General features: G+C 39.0%; 1 protein-coding gene across 4 annotated transcripts in view; it reads right to left on the bottom strand.

Annotated features, from left to right (window-relative positions):
* Positions 1 to 24,266, bottom strand: part of LOC143287671 (uncharacterized) — a 51,877-nt gene that overhangs the window by 9,267 nt on the left and 18,344 nt on the right. For 3 of the 4 annotated variants that reach the window (XR_013055985.1, XM_076595847.1, XM_076595848.1), the window contains 6 exons: positions 18,539 to 18,799; positions 17,563 to 17,629; positions 12,384 to 12,562; positions 9,035 to 9,289; positions 8,441 to 8,465; positions 5,631 to 5,777 (listed from right to left, as the gene is read on the bottom strand). Coding sequence is in view for 3 of the 4 variants with exons in the window: in XM_076595847.1 (XP_076451962.1) it covers positions 5,647 to 5,777; positions 8,441 to 8,465; positions 9,035 to 9,289; positions 12,384 to 12,562; positions 17,563 to 17,629; positions 18,539 to 18,799 (918 nt within the window). In the remaining variant the exon portion in view is untranslated. The remainder of the gene's footprint in view (positions 1 to 5,630; positions 5,778 to 8,440; positions 8,466 to 9,034; positions 9,290 to 12,383; positions 12,563 to 17,562; positions 17,630 to 18,538; positions 18,800 to 24,266) is intronic. The other variant, XM_076595849.1, reaches the window with a different exon arrangement.

The following is a 24,266-nucleotide window of genomic DNA, read 5'->3' as shown; positions in this document are numbered from 1 at the left end:
TCAGTTATCAGGTCTTTTTCCATTTATTATCTTAGTTATCAATTTCTAATTCTGGTGAAATGTTTTGTTGGTGTACTTTATCACATTTAAAAATAGTGTATTTTTTCTGCTTCAGTGATAAAGAGACCCAAAATTAATTACAAATCTGGGATGTTTTTGAAAACTTTTAATGACATTTCTTTTTTTCTTCTTTTTTTTTTTATAAGTTCTAGGAAAAACACAATAAAAACCTGTACAAAGCCTGCTGGAGGCAATATATGTGGCTGAATTAAAAACAAACAAACAACAACAACAAAAACAAGGTAAAACAGCAGTACTGTAATCTTCTACTTTTAAAGATGTTGCAATACAACCAATAAGTTAGCATTGTTGATTGCAAAATAGTTGTAACTTACAAACAAGATGTACCTTTCACACTCACAAATGGTAAATTTTAAAAATTACAAAAAAGTAAAATGAAAGAAATTTTTTAAAAAAAATTGCTGAAACAAACAAGTAACTACTAACATGTTCAATCTTCTACGTGACACTTAAAGAGTGTGAAATGTTAGAAGCACTACAACGTGGCACTACATTTGTTAAAAACAGTGCATGCAATTTATTAGTGAAAAAGAAATGGCAATTACTAAAAAGCAGAGCCCTTGGCAAATAAGGATAACATTAGACTGCACACGAGAGGATCAGTGTTCAAACTCAAAGTGGGCTTGGGCTGTTCTCCCCTGCTCTCCTCTGCTGCAGCTTTACTGTTTGTCTGGCTGTGATTCTTCCAAAGGAGACCATTATCTGTGAGCGCAGCATCCTGCTATCTTCTCACTTCTATTGTTCAGCCCTTACCTACCTTCAGTGCATCTATCCCTCCGCCCTACCCCCCAGTGCATATATTCCCACTCCTCCTTCAGCGCATCTATCCCTCTCACCTGACTTCAGTGCATCTATTCCTCTCACCAACCGTAAGTGCATCCATCCCTCCTCCCTGTTCAGTGCATCCCTCCCTCCTCCCTATCCTTCAGTGCATCTATCCCTCCTCCCTGTTCAGTGCATCCCTCCCTCCTCCCTATCCTTCAGTGCATCCATCCCTCCTCCCTGTTCAGTGCATCCATCCCTCTTCCCTATCCTTCAGTGCATCTATCCCTCTTCCCTATCCTTCAGTGCATCCATCCCTCTTCCCTATCCTTCAGTGCATCCATCCCTGTCCTTAGGCATCTATCCCTCCCCCCCTGTCCTTCAGTGCATCCATCCCTTTTCCCTGTCCTTCAGTGCATCTATCCCTCCCCCCTGTCCTTCAGTGCATCCATCCCTCCCCCCTATCCTTCAGTGCATCTATCCCTCCCCCCTGTCCTTCAGTGCATCTATCCCTCCCCCCTGTCCTTCAGTGCATCTATCCCTCCCCCCTATCCTTCAGTGCATCTATCCCTCCCCCCTGTCCTTCAGTGCATCTATCCCTGTTCCTGATCCTTCAGTGCATATATAGAAAGTGAAACCTGCTGACGTAAACTGGGTTACTGTACTATTCATACTTGTGTTAACTGGACTCCACTGTACATTACCCATAACCAAAGGAACAACTGAGTGCGTCTTGCTAAACACATTACACAATATACATTGTAAGTGTTCGAATCACCACACATGCAAGTGGTGCAGAAGTGGAGCAGATAACACGAGGTGGGAGCTGAACCCTGGTGCTTAAGTTGTTTAAGTGTTTGTTTGTTTGTTTTTTTATTTTTAGTTGTTGTTGTTTCCACAAAAACTTCATTTCATGCAGCAATGATCTTTGTAGAACACACCCATGGTTTTTCTACTTATCAGTCTTAAAATTCAGCACACTTATTCAAACATGCACTTATGCACCTTTAAATATACAGCTATCAGAAATATCCAATCTTAGAATGAGACCATCCTTAACTATCCTGTATTCAAAGTTCAGAAATACTCAATCCTAGACAAAACATGATTATTGTTTAACCCATCTGCCTACAGATAATTCTGCCAAGTCTTGCCCAGTCTCGGTTTTCTTATTAAAAAAAAAACTATCACAGAACAAATCTTATTCTAAAGTTAAAACATCTTCATGAAAGATATCTCAGTAGAAATTATCAAGATGTACCATTCACAAAGATAATCATATTAAATATATATGCATTAAATCAATAGTACAAAAACACTCTAACCTACAGTTATATATGCACAAGATAAACAATGCCGATAAAATCAGCAGTTACGAAATGCACTGTCATATCTGTGCACAATGTAAAAATCAAACTACTACCACTAAGACAGCACAAATGTTCCATAAACAACAAAGAGAATAGTAAGATTACATAGGGGAATAAATGCATGTGCTAATTCACAACCTGATGAAAATACAACCATGCCTTCTTATACATACAAAATAAGAAAGAAGGATTCATGATTAACTGTTATGTCAGAATGTGTGTTTTTGTTCTCTCAAGAATGGATTACTGCAAATTCTCCTTTGGCCGATCTTCCTAAATATCTCTGAGACAGACTTCTTCAGATTCAGAACACTGCTGCCAGACTCGTTTGCAGGATGCGCTGCCAGACTCATATGAAGAGTTTCTATGCTTGACCACATTTCTCCTCTCCTTCAATCTCTCCACTGGTTGCCTGTTTCTGATCGTACAAACTACAAACTACCCATTCTGATATTTTCTGCAGTCAGTGGATCCAAATCAGAGTATCCTTCTGAACTTTTCCATTTCAAAACTCGGTCTTGCCAGCTCCGCTCTTCTTCTGTCACTTGACGTCTCATCAGAAATAAGACTTTTGGCCATAGATCATTTTCTTTTCAATCCCCAAAGAAGTGGAACAGACTGAAAACCTCCAACATTCTGACTCCATCATCTCTTTCAAATCTGGCCTAAAAATTCACCTCTTCCCTCAGCAAAGTTTCATTGTGGCAGGCCCATCAAAACAGTAATGACTCCTGTGCGTGTGGTGTGCTTGACTGTGTATAATATACAACCGACTTTGTGTACCCATGGACACACAATTGCATGTATGTGTACAAATATATGTTTGTGTGTGTATGCATGTGTTCGTGTGTGCGTGTGTGTATGCATGTGTGGATGGGGGCTGGTATGTATATTACATATGTTTGAATTGTATTTAAATGTATGTATGCTCTGTGATTGTGTGTGTGTGTGTGTGTGTGTGTGTTAGTTTGCCAGTCACATTTTTGTGTGTATAGATAACACTGATGTAATGTGTTACACACAAAACCAAGTGTTTTGTACAGCACCAAAAGCAGATCCTTTAACAGTGTGCTTTTGAAGTATCCATCATCACCATTATTATCATAAATGGGTGTTAACTTGTGGTGGTCACTTTCTTCAAGCAATTCAGACAACACAACAGAGCTTTTAATGAAGTTCTACAGGAATGAAATATGGCTAATACTGTTCCCACCTATCATCCACCAGCCCCCTCTGCCCCTCCTTCTCAATCCTTGCACCCTCACCCCCACCTCTCTTCCTAACCTGCTTCCCCATTTCCCTTCAAGAAATAAACAACAAAACAAAAAACAACAAACAACAAAGCACAACTGTAACAAAAGTGGTTCACTATCAAGTACACAACACAGCTCCCAAGCTTCTCACAGAAGATGACCAGCAATATCACTCTAAATACGTCTAGATACAGCATGACAAATCCAGTGAGCAGAACTACTGTCCACCAAAATGACAGGAGATTTTTCAACAGACATCCACCACAACTACATGTGACTATCAACAGACATCCACCACAACTACATGTGACTATCGACAGGCATCCACCACAATTACATGTGACTATCAACAGACATCCACCACAACTACATGTGACTATCAACAGACATCCACCACAACTACATGTGACTATCGACAGGCATCCACCACAATTACATGTGACTATCAACAGACATCCACCACAACTACATGTGACTATCGACAGACATCCAGCACAACTGTATGACTATAGACAGATATCTACCACAACTGTATGACTATAGACAGACATCCACCACAACTACATGTGACTATAGACAGACATCCACCACAACTACATGTGACTATCGACAGACATCCAGCACAACTGTATGACTATAGACAGATATCCACCACAACATTACATCCACCAGAACTACAGGTGATTATAGACATCCACAACTACTCATGACTACCTTCGCTGAGAACAAAGACACAGAAAAAAGAAGAACAGACATCCACAACTACTCATTACTACCATTGCTGAGAACAAAGACACAGCATACAGAACAAAGAATAGACATCGGCAACTACTCATGGCTACCATTGCTGAGAACAAAGACAGAAAAAAGAAGAAAAGTTTGAAGCCTCTGTGAGTATGTAATTCTGTAGCGCATCCCAGTGATACTGATAGCAAACACCCCTTGGGATAAAGTGACAGACATATCCCACCATTATATTATTATTTTAAGGTCTACTGAGGAAGAGGAAATTCTATGTGACGTACACAGACATCCACCCCAATACTGCTGGCCCTACTGTAGCACAGACAACCCTGGGTTCATTCCAACAGGTGATGTCAAATCCAATGCCTTTGGCCATGAACCAACAGTGTCAGGACAAGAGATAATAAAAACTGTGGTGCTGACTACAATCAACCATCTCACAACTTCTTGTGTTGGAAATTGCTGCAAACAACGTATTTCACACACTGTCAATAGATCTGTGATGCTGCTGTTGAGAAATTCTTGATCCAAGAATCTAAAGACTATCAATGATAGGGGCAAGATAAAGCAAATGACGTCATTTTAATTAACATCACCTAACCCATGTAGCAATTAAACGTTCAGAAAGAACGGGAAGTCATACTGCACAGCATACTATGTCATATGTTCTCAAACTATCGTCTGAAATCAATCAGAAAAATTTAAGTACTCCGAGTTGTCAAGTTTGGAGCTGCTCAGCTGAGCCTCATCAGAAGTATGAACAAGAACAGAACTAATATGCAGATATATATATACACATACAAATAAAACCACATTTTAGTACCTGACCAGTGTCAATGAATCCATCAAAACAGCTTAAAAAAACAACACCCTTCATAAATCTGAGTCTTGCATATCCTGATTAGGTGCACCATTTTTCAATAATAGGTTTAAATTTTAAATGTTAGCATCTAAATAAAATTTTAAAAAAGTTTCATGTATATATAACTTGTGTAATGCTAGCAATACTTCTACTGTTTCAAAATAGTCTCGGTTACAACTTACATTTAACAGACATACACAATAAACTTATTTGGTGTGCACAAAGTAATCCTACATATATAAAAGTACACACCACACAAAAGAATAACACAACGTAATGAAATGAAAACAACTGAAATGGCACACAAAAGACAAAGCAATTATGATCTACGACTGCCGTCCAAGCATGAACGTGTTAGCACCGTGACAGCCTTCCAACAGAGTTCTTTCTGCCAGGCACAGCGTTAATAGAAAAGACACAAGACAGGACCCACACACACCAGGCGATAAGAAGAAAGCTTCTACACATGACACACTACAGGCATGCACCGTGCACTACACGCTGTGAGCACAACACAGGCTACAGGCCTGCCACACCACACATCCAGCTCCACCTGACCAGGCCACATGTCATGTTAGCGGAAATCAGCCTCTTCCTTGATGTCAACATTGACGTTGTTGTTGTGCTTCCTGTCATCCTCTGCGTTATCATACTGATCATCCTCCTCCTCCTCCTCTTCCTCTTCTTCTTCCTCCTCTTCCCCTTCTGCAAACCGCAGAAGACTGACTGCCTGTGGCTTTTTTTTGTGTGTGGTTTTTTTTTTTCAAATATGCAGATGGGAAAAGTGATCTTGTCCTCTCAGACGAAGTCTCAGTTCATGTAATAACTTCCCAACACATCCATTGTGAAAACATGTCCACTGTAAAATCCCACTCCACTGTTAAAACATGTTTTCTATAAGATCCAACTGAAAGCTAAAACAAATATACACCATTTCCTGTATCAAAAGGACAGCACCTCCTCTTCAGAAAAAAATCCAGGTAACAATGCAACTGAGTCAAAGTAAATAGACAATGTGAAAGGAAATAGTCTGCTTGGGAAGAAAACCTCAATAAATTAATCAGTAAACGAATGTATAAAATTATTAACAAATTAAGATGAACAGTGAGAGATAAACAAAACGAACTAAAAATATGGACAACCCAAACAGCATTACTAGTCACTAAAAAGAAATCTTAAATCCTTTTACAGTTCCAAAACCAACTCAAATCATGTTAACCTGCTGACTCACATTCAGATTTAGATGGAAACTCAACAACAATGTAACTGTTCTACCAACCACCATGAAACCAGTTTTTGTTTTCAGGGCCTTGCAAATGCACCACCAAAGCAAGGGATATGTGCACGAACATATTTCCACACCTGAAGCTGTTCCTTCACCTCACTTCAGTCCCTCCACCAAATCTTCACAACCTGTTTATATGTCCCCACCTTCCATACACAAAGCGCAAAAAACAACAACTTGAATTTGTCCCCATGAAAACAAGCCAACCCCAAAACACCATCTTCCTCAATACTAACCTGTCAATACTACTATGTGTATACAATGATAATCAGTGATATTAAACAACAAATCATAAGGACTTAACTCCCATCTGATGACGGGCCTTTCTCCAAAACTTCTCTATCAAATTGCATGACTACTTGTGTTCAGCAGTGTTTCAAACAGTTAAGTGACAGACTGGGGTAACATATCGACAGAAATAGGTGAAGTGCTGAGAGGCAAGAAGACATTACTGTGAAGACCAATACAAAAAAAAACATTCATTTGTGACTGTGCTAACAACTTGTTCAGTCTTGATGAGACAGATTCACACAATGTGAACACTCAATAATCATACAACTGGAAAAAAGAAGTGAAAACTGCTCAAAAGTCAAACAAAGAATTACTACTGTTAGGAACTGACAGTCACAAAAAAGATGAAATACTTGGTTTCAGCCTATTTGCAAAACATTCTGTCTACAAAAACTGGAAACAAAATCAAATTAGACCTGGTACTGAGCAATATTTAAACGATTCAGAAACAAGTATAAAACACAAAAAAATGTATGCATTCACTGGAAATGTTATCCACAGTATTAATTAGAGAATGTAACCTTTACACTTTTTTGTGGATGGTCTGATTGCTTTTTTTCTCTCTGTATTTTATGAAAACCTTTAGCCATGATAATGCATTATAAGGTTATTGGGTTTGACTGATTGTAAATTGGTCTTTTCCAAAGATATAAACCTCATTTACGAGTGTGAAAAATATCATTGTATGTTGTTGTTGCAGATTTCTGTACAGTTCATGGAATTCAAAAAGCAAGGGATGATTCATATTTTAGCCATCAGCAAGTCTCCGTTCCTTGAGATTAAAAAACCATTTTTCTGCATTCCTAGTCAACACATTACAACAGCAGTCCATGCTAAGAACCATGGACACAATGAGGTACAAAGTCTTGGTCCAAATGCTGGAAGAATCAGCTTATGTGATTTTAGTCAACACATACAGTGCACATGGAAAATGAAGACTAAATCGGCAGCATTAAGTTTCTAATTTTTTTTCTTTCAGCGGCATCCAAAAACTTCTTTCCTTTAATAGGCAGAGAAGCAAAATCTGGAGGATTAGAGACCAGCTCCGCCAAACTATGCAGATATTAAGTCATGAAACAGGGTGAAATCAGCAACATCAAGCATAACAACCTCCCACACCACAAAAGAGCTGAAAACTGATTTAGAAAAAATAAACAAACAAAAACATCAACTGCTGAACAGAAGTAGTTACACCAACCAAGGGAGATCTGAGAGTTAAAATCCTTGGATTTGTTGCTTGATTCTACCTCTGCTTTCTTTTGTTTCCGTCAAAAGTCAGTAACTGTCATGATGTACAAGCTGACCAGGGCAAAAGCACTGCTATAGACAGGTAAATATTCAATGAAATATAACAGCCACATATATACACATATGCAAGGTACATTACAAACTGATCCATGCTATAAACAAGAGTGAAAAATCATGCCAGAACCAGGGGACTTTGCTGAGCAGAAAAGACAACAAAATAACTGTAAAATGAACCTGAACCAACTAACCCAATAAAAGGACATGTAAACAGATCAAAGAAACAAACAACACAAACCAAACCACACAACTCAAAAAGAAGACAAAACAACAAAGAACAGAAGGCTTGAAGCTTGGTCTCTACCTGTTGTTTCCGTCTATGAAAGTGACAAGTTATGTTCCTAAAATGCTGGAATTACTCACTTCTAAAATCAAATATGAAAACATACCCACAAACTTTTTTTTTGTCATCAAAACATCTGACAAAATCAAGGATCAAAATTTAAATTAACAAACCATACTTCCTTTACCTAGATATTTTACATACCTGCACCATTCCTTTGCATGCCCACCTGCAAGTCAAATAAAATTAAATTAATGATCACTTCATAACCAATCACATTCATAAACACAATAGGTAACATTAAAGACAATTCACATAAAAAATACATTCAAGAAAAAAACACAACTATCTGCTGAGCAGCATTCCATTCTGGTATTTGATTTGCATGGTGCAATCCCAAGAAAACTCAGGAACATACAATTATATATCCCATCATAATATTAGCAATCATCTCTCCCCCCCTCCCTCTCAAATACACACACACACACACATATTCACTAACTCATCTCCCTGACCCCACCCCACCCCTCCCCCTCAGCATCACGCTGCTAACCCAACACACACACACACTCATTCATTTGCTCATCTTGCTAACCTGTGCATCACACCGCAAACCAAACACACACACATACACACACAGTCTAACTCATACACTCACGGACCAACCCACCCAAAAACACACACACACACATACCCACATCCACATCACACACACACACACACATCCCCCACCACACACCCCTCACCGATACTCCCCCCTCAGACCCCCCACCCACCCACCCCCCCTCCCTCCCTCACATCAACAGGAGGCTGCTGCTGCACAACATTGCCATCGTGGTCTGCGGCGATGTCTTTCACCTGGGGACCAGCCATCTGCTTCAGCTCCAGAGGGTCTTCATGCTGGTCCTCCTCCTCCCTGTTCCTGTCCCCGGCCCCTCGGTTCATGTCATCCACCCCCCCATCCTCAGGGCCATGGTTCATGTTTGGGGGCCTCATCTGGTGTTCTTCGTTGTTGTTCACTTCAATGTGCTGGCCACCTTGCCGCCCGTCCACCTTTAGTAATATCAATAACAGTAATATCATTGATGATAAATGTACATTTATACAGCATTTTCAAACATACCAAAGTGCTTAATGTCAATCATAATAAAACAGTACATTTACAATAGCACTTTCAAACCTCTCAAAGTGCTTTACAATAACACATCAGTCATACACAGCCCACCCTCACCCTCACCCCCCCAAACCCCTCCTCTCCCCCCACTCCAACACTCAACCTGACACACACACACACATGCACCTGTAAAAACACATGGACGAAACAGATGCTGACCCATTAATACAGATATGGAATAGAGTGCCATAATTATGTACAGGCTTTTTTAGCCCTTAGGCAGGCAAGACATGAAGCAGTCTTTTCTATCTGTTCTTGTTCTCCTTGTTTTTACAGCCCACTGATCACCTAGTTGCACTATTAAGGCTGAAAACATTCTCATCACAAACATAGAAAAAAATACGTCAATAAAAAAAAGAATGTGAAGGCAGAATAGAAATAATTTTGTCAAGCTAAAAAAAGAAAAAAAACCCAAACAACCCCCCCCCCCCCCCCCCCGGAACACAATGTGATGAGTTCAGTAGAAATTTGCTATTCCTGTCATCTGGGAACAGAGAGCATTTTTCAAAATCTAATTTTCATTCAACTGCTCAGGAAAGAATGTGGAAAAAATGGAATGGTTCATAAGACAGCTGCAAGAAATAATTTTGTGTAATTATCATTATCACTTTTTATAATAAGTATCATTTACAAGAAAAGAAATTAATTTTGTGTGGTTATCATTATCACTATCCATAATTATCATTATTTACAAAAACATAATTCTGTAAGATAGTTATTATCATTTTTAATGTCATTACTACATTTTTTGATTATCCATGATTATCAAGAGACAAACACCATCCTCATCTCACAGGTGTGCTAACAGAAACATCTGCATACATGTATCATTCACCATTATTATCATCATTATAATTCACTCTTGTTTGACCTTATTCCTGATTACTTATTTCAAAATTATCACCATCCCTTTCACATTAGAATCAACCTTATATCCAACTACTTATTTCACAACCATCAACATCCCTCTCACAATTGGATAGACCATATTCCCGACTACTTATTTCACAATTATCACCACCCCTTTCACATCAGGATCAAGCTTATTCCAGACAACTTATTTCACAATCATCACCATCTCTCTCACATTAGGACAGACCACATTCCTAATTACATATTTCACAATGATCACCATCCCTCTCACTTAACCCTTTTGCTGCCAGGAAAATAAGATTTAAGTGAAATCTATTTGCCAGGGGTTTTTCACAAAAAACGGATATAAATATTTGAGAAAGACCCATAAAAGTATATATTTTCTGAAAGGTAAATGAATAAAGAATACAAAACACATATGTTTTCCCATTTTATATATTTTTAGTGACAAGCTATTATTTTGAAATCAGTGTTTTGTTTTCTGTCACATTTTCAACTTGTTCATTACAAACATTAGTCAGATAATTTGCACTAAAATATCATATTTTCTGGACAAATGGATATCTGCACACACAAAATCAGACCAGAACAACCACAATATAAATCGCTCACACTGTGTCCTGCTAATAATTTGGTTAGTTTCCTGTCGTCTGCTACAGCTGTACAGCCGGCATCACTCACTAATAGTTGTATCTTGGCCACTCTCTTGATTGCTCCCTTTATTTTCTATCAAATCGTCCTATAAATGTTCATCACTGTCTTCTTCTTCAAATTTACGCTTCAATTCTTTCTGAGCATCAGCTAAAGAAAGCAATCTTGGTTGATTTAGTTTGCCATGATCGCATGTCTTGAGCACGGCATCAGTCCAACATTTTGTTGAGCGAGCGAGGAAAGGAGCCAGGCAAAACACTGCGACAGTGACCCAACCAAAATGTTCAAATAAAGGACTGCCTCATGACGTAGATGGTGTTTCTAGCTATGAATAGAATCTAGAAAGATTCTCCAAGCTAAAGCGACCAGCATTTTTGTCAACGAACTGAATGCAAACCAGGGAAAAGTCAGAATATTTCGATGACGAGTTATCTCGTCATTGTGGCAGCGAAGCGTACATGCTTGTGATGATGAGTTATATAGGCAGACTAGGGGTTAAGGACTGACATTATTCCTGACTATTTATTTCACAATTATCAGATTCCCTCTCATTTTAGGACTGACCTTAATATTCTGATTACTTATTTCACAATCATCATCTTCCCTCTCACTTAGGGATTGAACTTATTCCCAACTATTTATTTCACAATCATTACCATCTCTTTCATCTGAGGACTGACCTTAATTTTCTGATTACTTATTTCACAATCATCACCATCCCTCTCTCATTAAAACTGACCTTATTCCTGATTACTTATTTCACAATCATCACCATCCCTCTCTCATTACAACTGACCTTTTTCCTGAATACTTATTTCACAATTGTCACCATCCCTCTCTCATTACGACTGACCTTATTCCCGATTACTTATTTCACAATAATCACCATCTCTCTCACTTAAGGACTGGCCTTATTCTCAACTATTTATTTCACAATCATCACCATCCTTCTCATTTTAGGACTGACCTTCATTTTCTGATTAGTTATTTCACCATCCCTCTCTAATTATTCCTGATTACTCACTTCACAATCATCACCATCCCTCTCACATAGGAACGGACTTTATTCTGAATAACTCATTTCACAAAAATCACTATCCCTCTCACATCAGGACGGACTTTATTCTGAATAACTCATTTCACAAAAATCACTATCACTCTCACATCAGGACTGACTTTATTCTGAATAACTCATTTCACAAAAATCACTATCCCTCTAACATTGGAAATGACTTTATTCTGAATAACTCATTTCACAATCGTCACTATCCCTCTCACATTAGGACTGACTTTATTCTGAATAACTCATTTCACAATCGTCACTATCCCTCTCACATTAGGACTGACTTCATTCTGAATAACTCATTTCACAATCGTCACTATCCCTCTCACATTAGGACTGACTTTATTCTGAATAACTCATTTCACAATCGTCACTATCCCTCTCACATTAGGATTGACAGGAGAATCAGGGTTGCCCAGGACGCCGCCGTCAGCCTCGTTATCATTGTGGTGAGGGGGCAGCACCTGGTGCTTCTCGTTTATCTCCTCCACACGCTGCTGGTGCTGCTGCCTCTGCTGCTCCTGCTCCTGCTCATCCAGCTGGTTCTGGTAACCATTCACACCACCTGCTCACACACACACACACAAACATACACCACACAGGATAACGCTGAGAACCATTAGAACACATGCGGCACCAACTGTTGAATTAATCACGTAACAATGGAAAAACGGCCAAAAGGCAAATGCGCCTGACCAGGAAACGAGTGTTCACAGGTTTGAGTCTCAGGATTTTCACTCTCCCCTCGACTAGACCTTAACTGGTGGTCTGGAGGCTAGTCTCTACCTGGGGAGAGAAGTCGAATATCACACAGAGAAATCTGTTGTGACAAAAAAAGTAAAATAACAACAAACAAAAATAACACTCAGCTGCATCCACAAGTGATTTTAAGTGGTCAGGGCAATCTGCTGGATCTCTTTGGTTCGGATAATTAATATGCAGACAGTGAAATCAAGTGACCCAAGTGTATCAAAAAGAAAGGTGTGTGGTGTTCGCAGGTTTGAGTCTCAGGATTTTCACTCTCCCCTCGACTAGACCTTAATTGGTGGTCTGGAGGCTAGTCTCTACCTGGGGAGAGAAGTCGAATATCACACAGAGAAATCTGTTGTGACAAAAAAAGTAAAATAACAACAAACAAAAATAACACTCAGCTGCATCCACAAGTGATTTTAAGTGGTCAGGGCAATCTGCTGGATCTCTTTGGTTCGGATAATTAATATGCAGACAGTGAAATCAAGTGACCCAAGTGTATCAACAAGAAAGGTGTGTGGTGTTCGCAGGTTTGAGTCTCAGGATTTTCACTCTCCCCTCGACTAGACCTTAACTGGTGGTCTGGAGGCTAGTCTCTACCTGGGGAGAGAAGTCGAATATCACACAGAGAAATCTGTTGTGACAAAAAAAGTAAAATAACAACAAACAAAAATAACACTCAGCTGCATCCACAAGTGATTTTAAGTGGTCAGGGCAATCTGCTGGATCTCTTTGTTTCGGATAATTAATATGCAGACAGTGAAATCAAGTGACCCAAGTGCATCAACAGGAAAGGTGTGTGGTGTTACTTGTGGAGAGAAGAGACAGCAAACAAAACAGTGAGAAAAAACACAATTAGGTTAAAAAAACCCATAGTGAATGAAGGTGTAACAGATCACACATTTGATGCCAACATTCCAACAATCATATGTTTCAATATCATCAAGGAACCACACAATCTCTGGGTTTTTTATGTCAGCATGTATTTCCAGGAACTCACATTCTTCTTTTCTCATATATATATATAAAAAAAGAAAAAAATCCTGATGTGCATGATAAACTTTAAAAATATTCTTTCTACATTTTGATAAAAAAAATTATGACCTGTGATAACCTTTTTTTCCCCATTTCATTTTAAAAACAGAACATGAAATCAAGATGATATACCCTTCTTGGTAGTTATCTGCCCTTGTCACATCAAAATTATTCAATAATCAAATTACTGATTCAATTCATTCATGTATCTTTCATAAATATATACATTTTGGGCTAATAACCTCTTCTTGATTTTTTGACATTCTTTTTTATTCTTATAAAAAAAAAAATTGCATTAGTTCTAATGATCAAGCGGTAACCCAGTCCCACTACTCTTCTTTCAGTGGAATTGTGATAAAGCAGCTCTCCATAAGAAGTAAAAATTAAATTTGCAAAGCACTCAAGACATCCAGTGACTCCCCATTCTATTCACAGCTAAAGAAGATGGGGCACTGGGGACAGAACTGAAAGGATGGTCAGATAAAGGCAGAGTGAATGCCATCCACACACCCAATACACACGAAGCAAAATCAAGACAATGATCAGGGCTGGACGGCCCACAGAATGGCTCAGCCCTATGTAATATCAATGATGCATGATATTCCAAATATGTGAACTTTAAAAAAAATTTTTTTTTTTACCTTTACTATGTCATGAAATTATTTTTCAAGTGCGCATTATACCTGAAACCAACAAACTTGTCTGACCCATTCATGAGTGTTTCCTGCCCTATTTTCTTCAGTTCAGTTACAATACTAAGAAAAGAAGGAATGGATAAGTATGAGGAACATACATGGGGTATATTACATCGATATAGTAAAAAAAAAAAATCAATAAAAGGGTTGAGGTACAGCAGACCACTACTCAAACCATAGCACTGGTTGCAAGACAAACAGGGAAGAACATATACCCTTAACCATACTACCTCCCATAAAAGAAAACAACAAAAAATAAATTAAAACAAAGAACCCAGAGATGCAAACTCCTATTTTACTGATGAAGGGAAAGGTCTTTGCCATCACCTACACAACCCCTATGAGAATGAAAGAGAAACTTTGTCTACATTTGGTTTTTCAACTAAAAGCCACACACAATTTCTGAATGATTTTGTTAAAATCTGAACACATAGTGGACCCCATAGTGCATGCTTCTGCATCATTATTTCTTTTTCTTTATTATCAATCAATCATTCTGGGTTTGTTTTTTTTAAAGAGGCTTACAAGTAACATGACTATGTTAAACACAATGAAAAGAAATAGGCAGCATCCAGCAGTCTGTTTATGTCATTCTCTCCAGCAACCAGCTTCATCTTGACATCTTTTCAACCAGCTCAAACCAAGAGTGAAGTTGAACATGTGCTGTGAAGAAAATGGCTCTGGTTCTGGTCTGATCCACTACACACTTTTTTTTTTTTTCCAGCTTTTATCTTTGTTCTGGCAACTTCAGCTTCATAAAACACTGCACTGGCTGTCAGCTAGTAAGAATGCTTGAGAAAACATTTCAGACAGACAAACAGTCATTCAGTCAAATTGTTATTGAGGAACAAATGGTAAATTTATCTTTTTGGTTTTTTGTTTGCTTTCAAGATTCTTGCTTTGTTAGTGTTTATTATATCTTTGTAAATTTGTCTTACCTCGTCAAGAAACTGGAGTCAAAAGATGTTGCTGTGTTGTATTAAGCACTGTGTTATGAGTCTATTACGATGTAACTAACAATCACAGATTCCTTTTCTTCTTGATTTCGCTTCTTTCCAGCAGTCAACGTTTTCAAAGAAAAAAAACATGCGTAAGTTATCAACCAGGAAACAAACTGATGTATGGATAGAGCACAGTGAGGAACACCCAAAGAAATGACATCACAACCCTAAAACAATTTATAGCGGGTTGAAAACACAAGAGCCAATCACAGATAAGAGAGAACAAGGGATGAAAGTGAAAAGGTACCACATGTAGGAAAGAAAATAGTGATCTGAAAAAACATAAAAACATCCATAAAACAGAGGCATAATATAACTCCAGAGGCTGAGGGATAGGGTGGCAGTCTCCTCCAATCCAGTCTGGCTCTCCCTCAGTCTGGCTCTCCAACCATGATTACCGTCATCACGAAGGGGATTAGCATTGAAATAATAGTGGTGACCTGCATGTGTCAAACCAATGCTAAACGCCAAAAAATGACCTAGCAGCAATGCAGAGCCTGCTCTGGTGTATGGGCACAAGGCCATCTAACATTAACAGCTCTCTATGGACAGCTGGCACTGGGACTGTCACAGACTAGCATGGGTGTGGATAATGAATGACTGGTGTAAGATAATGCCACTGTAACAGCACAGATGACAGTGCAGCAAAAACACAACAACAACAAAAACTCAAGCTTCCCCTTAGGTCCTTGACAAAAGAACCATCGCGCTTGACTGAAACCAATATTCATTTCATCCTTCAAACCATCACGTTTGACTGAAACCAATATTCATTTCATCCTTCAAACCATCATGTTTGACTGAAACCAATGTTCACTTCATCCTTCAAACCATCACGTTTGACTGAAACCAATATTCATTTCATCCTTCAAACCATCGCATTTGACTGAAACCAATGTTCACTTCATCCTTCAAACCATCACGTTTGACTGAAACCAATATTCATTTCACCCTTCAAACCATCACATTTGACTGAAACCAATGTTAATTTCATCCTTCACTGGCTCAACAGGCTAAGGCTGCCAACTGCAGAAGCAATCTCCAATACATACATCATGAAGCAACTAATAAAGACCGGGGAACAACTGTCAAGATACTAAGAACAATCCCTCTTAAAAATCTGCCTGATCAAACAGCTGAGAGGAGAGGGACTTTTGGGGTGAAGAAAAGAAAAGGAAAGAAAAGGAGAAAAGGAGAAGATCATAAAACACTGTTATGAGATATACACATGAAAATCAGCCACTACTGCTACTTTTTTTTTTTTTTTTTGAAAAGAAAGAAAAAGCACACCAGATAAAACTCATTATCATATATATGTCAAACTGACCACGGGAGTAGTTGCAGCAGTAGGCAGGTCTTTCCAAGTGTAGTTTCAATGTGCATGTGTTTGTATGGGTGTACATGTATGCATAAACATGTGTGTGTAACCATGTGTGTGCATGGATGCATACGAGCATATGCGCATGAGCATGCATGGTATCATTGACACTATTCTCTAATTGAATTCATCTGACACAAATTCCCATTTCCGTTTAAGTGACACTTTCTACTGACAAAGAGCAGAAGCATTTTATGAGTTCAATCTTATCCACATGACAGATAGAGAGGAAAGGGGGCAGGGGGGTGCAGGGAGTGTGCCAGAGGAGGAAAGAAAGGGAAGAAGGTCATATGCGGGGAGGAGCGGAGAGAAAGGGGAAGAAGGTCATACGCGGGAAGGAGTGGAAAGAATGCCAGAGTTAAGGAACACCACCACAGAGCAAAAACCACCACCACAGAACACGGCAAGGCAGTGAGTGTCCAGATACCTGCCGTCACTCCCTGCTCTCCGGCCCTCCGCTCATCCACCCTGTCTGTGACACCCACCGAGCCTGCACCACCCCCTCTCCCTGCTCCTCCTCCAGCCACCTCTGACCCCTCACCCCTGGGACGACCTCCCTCTGTCACAGACACACGTTCTGTGGTGGCAACCTCCTGGCTGGGTGGCTTTGATACATTGGACACTTGGGGCAAGCCTCCAGCAGGGACAGTGGGAATGTTAGCATTACTAACGGCAGGTTTAGGTGGCATGGTGGCTGGTGCGTTACCTTGGGCCATTCCAGCACGGACAGCGCCCTGGTCTTGCTGGCCAGCCAGGTTGGAGTTGTCTGCGTTCTGCAACACACAGGTTGAACCTGTCTAAAATCACACTTTGTGGACTGTTGTTAAGCTAAAGAACACACAGACGATGAGTTCGTCAAAAATCACCCTTCGTGAATAGACGTCAATTGAACGGAAGAACACACACACAGGTGGAACACATTGCTTGTACTTGTTTAAAATGACACTTATTGAATAAACATTAAACTAAAGAACACACAGTCGAGTTTGTCTAAAATCACACATTGTGAAAAGACAAACTGAAGAATGCACACAGGTCGAGTTGTCTAAAATCACACTTTGTAAACAGAAAACCAAAGAACATACACAGGTCAAGTCCATCTAAAATTACACTTTGTGAACAGATGTTACACTGAAGAACACAAACAAGTCAAGTTCATCAAAAAACACACTTTGTGAATCAATGTTAAACAGAAAAACACACCAAGGATGAGTTTCTCCAAAATCACACTTTGTGAATAGATGTCAATTGAATGGTAGAACACACACAGGTCAAGTTCATCTAAAATTACTTTGTGAAATGGCGTTAGTTAAACTGAAGAACAAGCACAGGCTGACTGTCAACAGCTGATTTTGTTTTCTTTTTTACCCCATCCTTCACAACAGTAGCACAGTACTTAACGAAAGATCAATGAACTGAGCATGGTTTAGATCAGACTGCAAATAGTTTGCATTCTCATATAAAGAATACATGTGATGCATGTACATTAGACCACTAAAACCATGTACACACACACACACACAACCAAGCATACACAAGCACACACACTCACACAGAAACATATTCACACACACACACACAAAAGCACTCATACATACAAGAAGGAGTCACATCTCTACTGAAGACAGACACACACACACACACACACACAATCAACTCAACAACACTGAATGTCCACTCACCCAAACTTGCATATTGTCCACAGCTCTCTGCTGCCCGAACCCTGCCCCCTGAACCTGCTGCTGCTGCTGCTGCTGCTGCTGCTGCTGTGGCACAAACTGCTGCTGCTGCTGCTGCTGGGCATTGGCGTCAAAGTGAAGGGCCTGTTGTTGTTGGGGCTGCTGCTGCTGGAAATTGTTGTTGATGCCAGCAAACTGCTGCTGTTGCTGTTGTTGCTGCTGCTGTTGCTGTTGGAGCTCTGCATTTTTGTTGGCCAGTTGTTGCTGGAGACAGACACCCAGAGCCACTCATGAAGATGGTGGGACACTGTCATGATTATGTTACACTGGTGACAGCCAAAGAACAGGAAAATAAAACACAGGATATAAGAATGATTACTCACAATGTTCTTCCACCAAAATACACAGGCAAAAAACAGTGAATGGGACAGACAGAGGCAGACAGAGGGACAGTTAACAAAACATTACTGACAAAGAATAACATGGTGTTCCTTTCACAATCATCCAAAATAATAAACAAAACCTGGAACAAACAAAATCACAATGAGATTCTGCCAAGCCTATGCCTTGTTCATGTAAAACCAACACACAATCGTCGCTTCATTTAGTCCTTCACATTCTTTTTGCTTTTTCTGGTTCACATCCTCACAGAGCACTGCAGGTAGGTATTAGTGTGTACATGTCAGTTCCTGACTGTCAGCATGCTCTGGCAGCCTCAGTGACCAAATCAAGCACAACATGGCTTGATGGTCAGACCACTTTAAAAAGCAACATGCTGCAGGTTTTATTGTAAACTGAGCAGAAAGTATATATATTATTCATCATATCATCCATAGCCCAGCTGACCACCAAAGCGATATCAGGGCTCTAAAAGCATGTCAAAACCAAAAACCATCCATAAACCAAGACTAACCATTCCTGGGCATCATCCTATTCAACCACAAAATACAAACAATCAAACTCATCACACCATTCATTTCCATTGACACATAACAGACCATGCTGGAGATACATGCTGCTGTGCTGAATTTTTGACCCCCCCGGTTCGGGGGGAGGGGGGCCAGGTAGGTAAGGTAGAGCAGCGAGTGAGTGTAACTGTAAATCAAATAATGAAAAGTACACCTAGCAAACAAAACAACATCAGAAAAGGCCATGCTAGCAAACCACACAGCAAGGTGTGCAGCTGGTGCCTGTCCCAGGGTTCACAATCTCACTACCTGTGCCCCAGAATTCAGAAGAATCCCACGCACTGTGAAGAGGGACTTTCACAAATAAAACAGATGAACCAGGAAGGCATAAAGTAAGGGGCAACACAAACATGAAAGATTAATTTTCCATGCACAGATCTCTCTCTCTCTCTCACACACACACACACACACACACACACATGCACAGATCTCTCCCTCTCACACACACACACACACACACATATGGACATGCATGGAACAGGCTTTAACTTTGCAATTATCTTGCAACGTGAAATTGTACTTTGGCTCCAACTTTTCCACGATCTTAGTTTTCCTTGTAAAACCAAAGAGAAACCCACACTTCAACCTGAACACTTGTGCAATTAAGGACTTGATATTTCTGGAAATTAACAAATAACTGCTTTCAAGTTTCGACAAAATATTTATCAAAAAATAGAGGGACAATGACAAACAGTGAAGGAATCACATATATCAACTGTTCTGTATACAGTGAGAAACATTTGCTCATCAGCATGTTGGAAGAAAGACAGTGTATAATTCACTGAAGTAAACATACTGAACCACAAAACAAGTGCCCAAATAAATGTTAGGGACTGTCTTTCCAATCAACATGCAGTGATACAGAAAACCTCAAAAAATCATTCCCACGCTCCATCAGTCCCTCTGATGATTCTTTTTAAACATTAAGGAGACAGATCAAGTTGTCAAGAAAACCCACAAAATGAAAGGACAACACAAGGAAGTTGATTTTCCCTCTAAAGATTCCCCCAAGACACACACACGCACACTATTACAATATATAAATATTCTCCTCTGAAGAAACTACTAATCATAACTAAATAGATAAATACTAGCTGCAGTAAGTTCTGTGATCAACATCAGAATACTGATCTGCCACAACATAGTAGCCAAACTCCTGCATACTCCAACAAACAGGACGGTCAATTTTCATATGACTGGCAAAGATGTTTTTATTTTGCTTGTCTGTTTTTTGTTTTTGTTTGTTTGTTTGTTTGTTTCTCTTATTGTATCCAAATACCAAACAAAGGACTGCACCGCTGGGTGAGGAAAACAGTCTACGCTATTGACAGGCAATTTCCTCTGAGAGCTGTTCGAAAAAAAAAACACACTTTAAGTCTAAAATTTTTCATGACATGCAGAAAAATTAAGCACCCATTATAAAACAAAGAAAATGCATGACCCAATTTTTTAATGTGAAAAAAAACCCCACCAATGTGAAAAAGAAACACCCAACAACTAAAAAAAAAAACTACAGTGCTATTTGTATTGAGTATTTGACTGTGTTCATTCATTCATCAGCGTTACTGGTACAGACTGATGAGTTCAGTATGCTATGTTATGTATTAGGTGAATGATTTAACCATTGGTTAACCAGAATTTTACAGTAAAGTTAATGCCTTAGAAAGTTAATGTTAGTGAGATTTCCTGAGCTATTTATTAAAGTGCTAAAACCATCCACACACACGCACACACAAACACTTCAACCTGCTCATCCACCCACTCCCATCCTCACCCCACACATGAATACACACAGTCTCACCCATCCATGCAAATACAACCAGAGTTATACACACAAGCATGACATAAATACATACATATACATGCACTTGCACCCCAAGGATGTAAAAACCAGTCTTTAGCAGCTGAAAAACACTGATCATCTCTACATTCTAACCTGCATATTCATTAGATAAAAAAAAAAACACAACAGCAAAAAGCTTAAAACAAAAAAAGTTTGTTACTGATAAGAAATGTGATAATACTACTGACTGTTAGCAAATACCAAATGTTCCTGACTCATTTCATTCATACAAATTACTGCCTGCCAGTATTGTCATGTATCAATTCACAAGACCTGCAAGGCTGTGCATTAACTTTTCAAGACACGTGAAATCAACTTATTCTGCAAATGATGCATTACATATTCTATCCTTCACAATGTTGCCAAACACATCCCAGTTCAGCACAAATGGACAAAGACAAGAAGGCACTCCACAAAAACAGCAGCAATATAGACAAACTCAAATAACCCAAGGGTGAGGAAGATCAATGTCTTCCTCTGTAAAATAAGTGATTTTATAGTCTATCAAAAGTGTTATTGGCTGTTCAATCATTTGAAACATCCTGGACTCCAAATCAGAATGTCTTCAATCCTTCACAACATAAAATACAGTGGGAAAAGAATACAGCCATAGCAGTAACACTACTTAACAAGTGAAAAGCCAACACAATTTTTACATATATATATATATATATATATATATATATATATATATATATATATATATATATATCGTTAGTTTGCTGTTCTCTGGATTCAAATGTCTCAGAACTGGGCCCTGTTTTTCCAAATACTGTTGGAATATTTTTTCATTCAAATTTTTGACATGGGTCACATGGTTTCCCTGCCGATATATTTCCCTTCTTAGCAACATATCTTCCTTTTCTTCATGTTAAATGGGAAATATTTTGAGGGAGTTCAAATCTCCATCTCTGGAGTGTTTTGATGACTTCACATGCCTGGCAAGTTGACACTTGGTCATTTTGTTGTTCTTTGCATCACTCTTACGGTTAGCCCACCTGTTTTTCAGGAATATTAATATGTACACAACATTTGGAGTAGTGCAAGCAAGGTGGTAATATATAATGCTGGAAAAGGTATATGTATGTATGTATGTATGCATCTATTTATATATATATATATATATATATATATATATATATATATTCATCTATATATCTGTAATAAAAAGTATGAACATTGTGGAAAGGAAAAAATCAGCTATTTTTTTAATCACAGGAAAAAGAAATCATCTACCTGTAAATCACAAAACTTTCTTGACATGGACATGGAGGAGGAAAGGTGTGATCGGATTGAAAGAAACAAAGCAAACACAAGCACACACATACAAGACCACTGAGGTTTTCAGGAAGATTTAACAACAACAACAACAAAAAACAACAGAAACCAAAAATCTAAAGAACAATGCAAAAGTTTTTCACAGGATCACACCAGCACAACTCATCCATCAACCTCTAAAAAGGGGGAAGGGGCTGACAAAGGAGTTTCAGCTTTAAAATAATCTTAAGGAAACCTGGATACCAATAAATGCATGCCTTCACCTTTAATAACTTGGCCAAAAATGCTTGCTTAGTTTAGTTGCCAAGTTATTTTTCCAGATGAATTTTAGTTTGGATCCAGTATAAATTTCCTGCGGAGTCGCCCTGCTTACTTCTGAAAAGAGAGAGAGATGGGGGTGGGGGTGGAGGTAGGGAGGGATTGGGGGGGGGGGGGGGGAAGAGACAGAGGCAGGCAGACAGACAAAGAGACAGGCACTGACAAACTGAGATAGGCACAAGCACTTCCGTAACAGATATAAAACAGAGGATCATCACAGACACTGACAAATGATAACATAGTTTCCTTTCTCCAGTCTATCCCATTCAAACCAAGCAGTACCACTACTCTTTGCACAGTTTACTCTCTCTCTCTCTCTTTCCATTTCAGTCCAATATCACCAATGGTGAACACTTCAAAACAAATCAGTAAAATGACCTGTTCACCCAACTCACACAACAGGTGGAATCAGAAGCAGGAGAGTGACTACACCAACTGTTTGGGCGTCAATTATTACCCTATCTTCCCACCTACCTCCCCCTTTACCCCTCCTCTCCTATCCCATTAACAAAACAAGAGAGGCAAGGCCTTCAAGGCTCACTTGTGATACACTTAAAAAAAAAAAAAAAAAAAAATCCAAGCTTTTTATGTATTGAGTATAATTTCAAAATGTAATGTTTAAGATGAGAAAGATCAGTTTAAAGCAAATTAACTCCCCTAGCATTATAGAGTAATTTCCCGTTTTTACTATCTGCACCAAAACGTTTGCAAAATAAATAAAACTTCCATGCTTAGCAAAAGAAGTTCCTGTTTGAACAAAAAAATGATAATAATGACTGCTCTAGCTGTTGGGTCAGAATATCAGATCAAAGTGCCAAGTTTAGAGAATACAAAAAATATAAATATAACAGTAAATGCAGTTTGCATATAATTAGGCTTCATTCTTTATTTTTTTTTGGTGCCCATCCCAGAGGCGCAATATTGTTTTAAACAAGATGACTGGAAAGAACTGAATTTTTCCTATTTTTATGCCAAATTTGGTGTCAACTGACAAAGTAGTTGCAGAGAAAATGTCAATGTTAAAGTTTACCACGGACACACAGACACACACACAGACAACCGAACACCGGGTTAAAACATAGACTCACTTTGTTTACACAAGTGAGCCAAAGAAGACAATGGGACATTTACAAGGGAAAGGGGGGACAAAGGAAAGACAGTGAACTGAAATGGGCGATAGGACTGACAGACATGAATGACACAAGACAGGAAGCAACCGAGCAGCATTATCAGTTGGGTTACCATGACCCAGACATGCAGGAGCCATCAGATAAAACACAACACAGTCACACAACAACACAGAAGTCTTTTAAAAACAAATCAA

This window comes from Babylonia areolata, chromosome 11 (assembly GCF_041734735.1).
Source record: "Babylonia areolata isolate BAREFJ2019XMU chromosome 11, ASM4173473v1, whole genome shotgun sequence".
NCBI classification, from domain to species: Eukaryota; Metazoa; Mollusca; class Gastropoda; order Neogastropoda; family Buccinidae; genus Babylonia; species Babylonia areolata.
The sequence above is the reverse complement of the archived record's forward strand: the minus strand, read 5'-3'. Positions and strand labels throughout refer to the sequence as shown.